The sequence below is a fragment of the Zootermopsis nevadensis genome, unplaced genomic scaffold (assembly GCF_977971745.1).
Source record: "Zootermopsis nevadensis isolate Lab colony 2312 unplaced genomic scaffold, Znev_1.0 Znev_ptg000019l, whole genome shotgun sequence".
Classification (NCBI taxonomy): Eukaryota; Metazoa; Arthropoda; class Insecta; order Blattodea; family Termopsidae; genus Zootermopsis; species Zootermopsis nevadensis.
This window is the reverse complement of record NW_028259151.1, coordinates 1,565,050-1,573,760: the sequence shown is the minus strand read 5'-3', so window position 1 is coordinate 1,573,760 and position 8,711 is coordinate 1,565,050. Positions and strand designations below refer to the sequence as shown.

Genomic DNA, 8,711 nt, shown 5'->3' with positions numbered 1-8,711 from the left:
AAAGGTGCAGATGTAAATATTCCGGATTCTGGCGGAAGATCACCTTTACAACTTTCTGTGATTAAGAACAACGTAAATTGTGTAAAACACCTTGTGAAGTTTAATGCTAACGTCAATTACCAAGGGCCCAAAAAATTGACCGCACTCTCAATGGCCATCAGACGGGGAAGGATGGTCAGATAAATAACGTATCTAACTTCCTCTGGGTTCACTGATTGAGAAACATTATGATGTCCTATAGGCTTGTTGGAAGTGTCATCAATCTTAAATTTATATATATTCTTGCCGACAGGTAGGTATTTTTTCAGTTGGCTCGGCTCTAACCCAGTAATTGCAAACACATCAGTGGTGTCTGCTGACTTCAGTATATCACCAACCAGACACACCTCATGCTCCAATATGCGTGAGACATAGCAACTTGAAGGATCAGACAACATTCTACCAATAGACATATTCTGTTCCCTGCCCAACAATAAACACAATACTTGTAAGTTTATACTCTGCTTTATATCTTCAAGAGGGTCTTTACCTATCAGTGCCTCTAAAGGGACCTCCGTTCCTTGAAAATCAACAGTTCTTTTCAATACAATTTCCTGTGATATATTATCCAAGTCAAAGAAATTGCATTCATCTTCGTATTCCGCGTACACTTTTACTGGTTTCTGTTGAAATTGAAAAGCCAAATGTGGGTGTTTATGTCGTGAAATTACAACACACTTTTTGTGAGAAAGATCCAATATGCCAGTAAAAATTTTGGCCAAAATTTTTTCATCATCAGATCCTTCCTTACAGTCAATGACCAAGACAGAACTCCACTTGCATGGCCAGAATTCAAGAATCTCTACACATGGATCCATTAAAGTTTTTAAACTAATAAATAATGAATTTTCTTGGCCTAAAGAATTAAGAGCCTGATATATTTTCAATTTGGATAAAGTGCCACAATTTTTTTTGGTAATGACTTTTAATAATTTGTTGCATTGCAAGGCTTCAGACAGTGGTTGCACATGTTGTTCAGTGAATCTCATGCCATATTCAATGGATTCTTGAACGTCTATTTTCGATAATTCCTTTATCTTCTGAATCCAATGCTGTCTGATTGTTTGCCAGAAACGCGAACTTTCACTGAGCCAATTTGCTTTGGGATTTTGTTTCCACCACTGAGTCACATATCTTTCAAGCTTTTCGTAGATGGAATTTATGCCTGAAGATGATGTATGAAAAGCTTTCTCAAGCTTTTTCTTAATTAATTTCTCCAAGGAACTTTCATTTGCCTGGCACTGAAATATTTTCACTTTCTGCAAGAATTCTTCGTCTAATGAAAAATCACAGGTCTCCAGATATTTGAGTTCCGGAGGTAATCTATAATACTGTTTCAGTTTTTTAAAGAAGTGGAAAATATCTTCATCATTTCTCTCATTGAAAGTTACATATTTCCCGTTATTTGGCCCTGATCTCAATATGCTTAATGGACCACTGTCGTCTCCATGTACACGTTTGCTATTCAGCCTGGCATTAGTGTAAATTATAAACTCGAAGTCAACAAATGAACCATACATTTTCAGATTACTGTCTTTAGAAACGTTTCGTTTAATTTGACAGTATGATGCAAAATATTTTAACAAACTGAAATCTCCAGACAGGTGTAAGAGGCTGGTGCGCGGAATTGCAAAATTTTTGGTTTCCTTATGTTTAAGCTGTATGAAACACGTCTTACAAATATCCTGTCCTTTCAATCTATACTTAAATACCACGTCATCAAAGTCCTCAGCGAAGTCGACGTTTGAAGCCAGATGGAATTCCTCCGACTTATAGAGGCCCTGCGCGAAGAGGAACGAAGCCACTCTGATGACGTACAATTCTCTGTGCAATGCACTTGAACCACGTCTCTTCTTGTACATGGGAAGAACTCCGTCGTATAGGGTCGTGGCCGGGGTCACCTGGTTGAAGAAAACGCAATTAAGTGACTTCACTTGGGAACAACGTGCACTTTAATACCTGTCTGATTCATGAAACCGACACGTTACATTGTATTTATTCTTCATGTTCTTGCACAGTTAGACAAGACATCCTCCGACTTAATATATGGATCCATTACTCTATCCACATGAGTCCTTCATTGAATTGTATACTGTGACACACGAATCATTATGATCAGGGCTTTTTGTCTAACTCCGTTACATGTTAATTTATCTTTGGAGTAAAATTATTATACTGCTTACATTGCTTATACTTACTTATTTTTCTTGAAATTTATTTTCTTATCTTTCATTCGAGGTGCAATTGGAAAGTTTCAAGACTGCGCCTCTAAAAACCCGTACACTTATCTCAGGTATTAAATTCATCCATCACACTCGAAGTAGTTCCCCTGGGAGTGAACACAACGATCCCAGCGCCGCTGCCAAGCCTGGAAGCATCCCTGGAAATCTTTCTTTGTCAGCCTGTCAAGCACTATCTGCGATTCTGCCTGAATCTCTTCTATCGTCTCAAATCTCCTTCCCTTTAGCTGAATTTTCATCTTTGGGAAGAGGAAGAAGTCACACGGAGCTAAATCCAGCGAATAAGGAGGGTGCGGGATGACGGCCATGGTGTTTGAGGCCAAAAACTGCCGAACTTTGAGGGCGGTGTGCGCTAGCGCGTTGTCATGATGCATCGCATGTGGAGTTCTTCCTTTAGAATCAGCTGACAGGTCCCATAGCCTATCCCAACAATGTCGCACAAGTCGTTGATGGTACGACGTCGATCTTCGTGAATGGCCTGCCGAATCTTCGTAACATTTTCGGGCGTTGTGCTCGAAGATGGTCGTCCAGAACGCTCGTCATCATCGACAGAGGTTCGGCCATTTTTTAAACATGAATGCCACACAAAAGTTTGTGCACGACCCATTGCAGACTCCCCAAATGCTTGCTTTAGCATTTCATAGGTTTCCGTAGCCATTTTGGTGAGTCTTTGGCAAAATTTGATTTGTTCATGAAAATCCGCCATTCCGAAATCGCAGGAGGGTCGGTGTAATGCACTACCAAAACGCCCGTAACTAAGAAACCAATGCTAATTCGATGATGCCGGCTGGCACACTGATTCACTATGAATGTAGGCCGCACCCCCTAGCGGCAGAAACTCGTACTACATCCGGTTCGCCCTCTATTGACACAGTCTGGAAACTTTCCGATCGCACCTCGTAATACGGATACTTCTACAAGTGGATTAAGAAGTAGTATAAATTTCTATACTATTACAAGCCTATTTGGATTTGAGTTACTGTAGGATTATTAGCTTACACTCATCTAAAATTATTAGGCAGTCGCATCAAATGGCAATGGCATATGTTAGATAACAAATATAAGAAGTGTTCTCTATTTAAGAGACAGCAAGCTTTTGAAATAGGCTAGATAGTTTTATAATGTATTTACCTCCATCTGTCTGGCCTGCAGTCCAGAATTGGTTACGTATCTGAACACAGATACACCTGAAAATTAACTTTGGCCCCAGTACACTAACATTGTTTAATGACACTTACTTCCCTCCGAATTAGGCTGGCAAGACATGTCAATTAAAAATTTAGATCAGATCTAAAACTTCTTGACGATGGTGAAGAGTCAATTGAATAAAAATTTTCTTGGATATTATCCATCGTCTAGTAAATATACATTTTGTATTTACTAGACGATGGATAATATCCAAGAAATTTTTTATTCAATTGACTCTTCACCATTGTCAAGAAGTTTTAGATCTGATATACATAACAGGTATGGACCTGGTGTACTTTTTAAATTCAGGAAGTTTGAACACGTAAAAATACAACTGGCCAAGACTCTTAATCATCTTACTTTTCTTATGAAGTGCAAATCTCATGACATTGTGCCTAAAGGCCTTACACTGAAAGTACCTTATCATAGCCGCCGCTCTTTTAGAATAGCTTTGCGAGCAAGTCAGGCTCTTCTGAGGGAAAGAATACAGTTTTATCGTTCCAAAAAGTTTTTCCTCGGGGAACAAGTCATCGACCTAGAAGTTTTCTTCCAGAGGACAGTTAATCAGGTGGACCGACAACGTATATTTACAGCAGTGGAAGGCTCCTTCAAATATTATTTTCTCAAACAAAAAAACATCCAAATCAAGAAGTTCTCTACTTTAATTAATAATCATCAGACTACTACTTCAGCTCGAGAAATATCTTCGGGGTCTAAGAAGTTCATTCTCAATATTTCAGAACACTCTCTTACAAAATCGGAGGAAGCTGTTCTTCAGAAGGGGCTCAATTTTGCATTGAGTAGGACTAGGTTCAACCTGGACCTGGCAGTTGCTGCTGAATCTGTTCAATTGACTCTTCACCATCATCAAGAAGTTTTAGATCTGATATACATAACAGGTATGGACCTGGTGTACTTTTTAAATTCAGGAAGTTTGAACACGTAAAAAAACAACTGGCCAAGACTCTTAATCATCTTACTTTTCTTATGAAATACAAATCTCATGACATTGTGCCTAAAGGCCTTATGCCAAACTTCCCCCTACTGTGGGAATGGAATTCAGTTGGAGAATACGGTCAATGTTGGAGAAATCAAAACCACCAACATCTAATATAACTAAGATTGAGTTTAGGGCCATGTTGGCCTTGAGACGCAACAAAGATTTAAGAATTCTTCCTGCTGATAAAGGGAACTGTACTGTAGTGATGGATAATTCTACTTATAAACAAAAGATTTCGAGTATGTTACAGTCTGGTGTCTATGAACCTCTAAAGAAGGACCCTACATCCCAAGTGGAGAGGAAAATACAGAAGATCCTTTCTAAGCATAAATCTGTACTTGATACCGATCTGAAACGTAGATTGACACCATACCACAGTAAACCTCCTTATCTGTATGGCCTTCCTAAGATACACAAGCCAGATATCCCCCTCAGACCGATCGTGAGTTCTATTGGTTCACCTTGTTACGTCCTTGCGGGATTCTTGCACAAGATTTTGGTTCCTCTGAGTAATAGCACGGAATCATTCGTTAAAAATTCGGAACATTTTATACAACTATTGAAGGATGTCCATCTTCAAAGTGGAGATATACTGGTTAGTTTCGATGTAGTCAGCCTATTTACCAACGTACCAGTGGAAGAGGCCCTGTGTATCATCAAGGAAAAACTTTGTACGGATTCTACCTTATCGGACCGGACACCATTACAGTTTGATGACTTGGTGGAACTGTTAGAGATATGTTTGACCACTACCTACTTTCAATATGAAGATAAATTCTATCAACAAAAGGAGGGAATGGCGATGGGGAATTCGTTGTCGCCTGTCGTTAGTAATATTTATATGGAGTATTTTCAAACTTTGGCTTTAGACACAACTGATCACAAACCAGCCACTTGGTTGAGATATGTGGATGATACATTTGTGGTTTGGCCACATGGTCCAGCGAGATTGCAGGAATTCTTTCACCATCTTAACAGTCTCAGATCGTCAATACAATTCACCATGGAGATGGAAAACAATGGTACTATTCCGTTCCTGGATGTTTTAGTCATGAAGAATGGTTTTAGTTTACTTACGGATGTTTATAGGAAACCCACACATACTGGTCGATATTTAAATTTCAAATCTAATCACCCACTCCACGTTAAAAAAGGGGAGTGGTTTACAGTCTGGTCAATAGAGCAAACATCATATGACCAGAAAAAAACAATTTTAACAGAGAAATTCAGAACATCAAACATGATCTATCTCTGAATGGGTATCCCCGACAGTTAATTGAATCTGTTATTAAGTCTGAAAAAAACATCCGGCCTTCTCCTGACAGAACGCCTCTGGGTACGGCGGTTATCCCATATGTCAGAGGTGTGTTTGAAAAATTTAGAAGAATTGGGAACCGATACAACATCAGGACAATCTTTAAAACTGGACACACTCTCCATAGTTTATTGAGTTCCATGAGACCAAAAACAGTCGAGAGACAGACTAGGCAGTGTGTGTATGGAATACCGTGTGATTGCGGTAGATGGTATATCGGCGAAACAAGCAGACCTCTGGAGGTACGCTTAAAAGAACACAAATATAATTTCAGACAGGGCCTGCTGGAGAAATCCAGATTGGCCCAACATGCGTACGAAGAAGATCATCATGTCTGTTGGGATGGAGCCAGAGTATTATTAACAGAACCTAATACCATCTACAGAAAATATAAGGAGGCAGCACACATGGCATTACTCGCCAACCCTATCAGCCAGCCTAGTTTGGATTTATCTCCTATTTGGATACCTGTAATCTCCGAAGAAATCCAAGTTGGGCATCGAGTTTCGAGCTGATATTCATGTGTATTTATTCCCACCTTTTTTGTGAGTTTTTATTTTTTGGCTTTATCGTGTTTATGAATTTTGATTTTACATACTATTCTTTTACGTCCCATGGATGGATGGTGTGGTAATGCCTTTTTACTCTGGGACTTTCACTTTTTATTTTGTCCGGAGATAGGGATTAGCTCTATCTAGTGGGCCCAACTGTGTAGGAACCTGAAGACGGAGTCCCATCTCCGAAACGTCGTTTTACGTTTTATATTTACTAGACGATGGATAATATCCAAGAAAATTTTTATTCAATTAAAAATTTAGAGATCAGTTTCTGGAGTATTTTCCGACCGGACATAACTTCAAAGTTTCGCATCATAAAACCTGTTCAATCTTAGCGAAGATAAAACATGGAAACAGACGGACAGGACCGTCCTTATTTTCGTTCACTCGGTGCATTCTGTGTGAAGAACGCAAAATAGATTGAAGCATTCTTACATTTGTTGTTTTAACAGTCTCAACAAAGAGTACTGTCTATTGTCAAAGTACGTGGATAGGCCTTACAGGTACTTTCGTACCGGCTCGTGTAATTTAACGTCGCAAAGAATAGCACTTCAAATTACCTGATATGAATGATAAGCTGGTGGCGTGACAAGAAATCTACACGAGATTTTCCTACAGTCGCTGTTCGTCCAATCATTTCAATGCAAGCCCGTCCTGAAACTTAAATAGCACCAGGATAACAGCCATGTTTCTCCTTAATAATTAATGAAATTAGGCTTACGTGTTTCCAAATTGTGTTCGTCGACCTAAACTTAATTATACATTTTCAAATTCTGTTGGCCTACACAGTAATGTTATTGATTGCTTATGTTAAACGCCCAGTAATTATGTTTGCAGTCATTCTAAAACACTACGAGCTCGAGGACTTTTTCGTCGGTGAGATTCCCGGACAACGATCATACAGTTTTCCTGGTTAACTCTGATGTGTGGAACAGTCACACATAGGCTAAGATATATGATAAGTGAGAAGCCAATGTTTTCTTTCGAAAGAATTAAGCATGGTTTCGGAATAGATAATCCACATATCGATGTTAGGCTGCTCCTTTACGACGTCGTGTGAACTTCTGGGAAGATACCAACATTTAGGAGGAACATACTGCCTCCATCTCCATGGCTGTTGACGAAGGAAAAGACGCATTCTACATAAAGTGACCAATGAAATGGTAGTTTTTACGAGTTCTTAAACATTTGGTGTGATAAGAACAACATGTGGGCTCTGCAATATTTATTTGTCTGTCTTGTTTCTTCATCATTGTTGAGCCACTCTCATGACAATTACTTAATTTACATTGTTGCAGTTATTTCCTTAGTTGCCTTCCAGATATCATCGCGCTGATGTGGCATAAAGAATACCTTTGGAATTTCAATATACTCCAAAAAGCACAAGTTCCAATCTTGCGAAAGGAATGAATTATTATGTGCGGTTACTCATTACTTTATGAACATAAAACATAACTGTAGTAGACGGACGTAAAATCATTCTGAATTACTAAATTACCAAAGCTGTATCAAGATACACGATATATTAAAGAAACCCATTTAAACTGTTTGTCTGTATGAATGTAAGATAATATTTATAACCATAAAAGATTATAGATAAGGCTTAGTATCAGTCCAATTGTTTAACACTTCACATCCTGATAAGTAAACAATAAATCTTTATGTGAAATTTATGAACTTGTCACGAGATAACCTTCTTTGGAATCCAGTGACTGTGACGCAAGGATTCTTTGGGTAAATCATGATCTATGATTGGCACAACCAAAGTGTCCAGTGATCACGTTCTGCATGTAGAATAAACTAGAAAGAAGTGTTTGCCATTCTCAGAATTGCAATGAAATAAATGTCTTACACTGGTAGGCCTTTAGTTGTTACGAAAGAAATAAAATGATGTCATTTATGATAAAATACACATCATACGTAGATACAGCTGGGTAGTGATTTCCCAATTCGCAAAATTTATACATTTGTCATATATAGGAATGTACGCTTAGGACGCAATACGAATTAACAAAGTATTTCCATGCTTTGGTGGCATGCATAACAACAAGAGAGACGAGTTATTTTTTACTTCGTTCTTAATTGTTAGTGAGAATTTATAGAACAACTATACAGCAAATGCTGAGAAGGTCCTGAGCCTTCTAGAACATAAACATCCAGATATGTAGTGTGTTTTACGCGCCTTTTCGAAGTGTTTCCGTGTCAATGTTTGGCAAGTCTCTTTCAGTTCCTCCAAGCTTCACAATTTAATATAAAAAATCTTTGTTTCAGAAATTCCATGCATTAAAATCTGGAAAGGTAAAATATGGCCACGACCACTTCCAACAATGTGCTCGCAGAATAATTTCTGCAATAAAATAGTTGTTTTCGCA

At 38.5% G+C, this 8,711-nt stretch overlaps 1 protein-coding gene across 1 annotated transcript in view; it reads right to left on the bottom strand.

The window, feature by feature from the left end:
* The window catches only part of LOC110840682 (uncharacterized), a 55,308-nt gene that overhangs the window by 35,194 nt on the left and 11,403 nt on the right, over positions 1-8,711 (bottom strand). Inside the window, 1 exon segment of the mRNA XM_087351547.1 lies at positions 1,752-1,940. Within this exon segment, the coding sequence (XP_087207673.1) occupies positions 1,752-1,940 (189 nt within the window).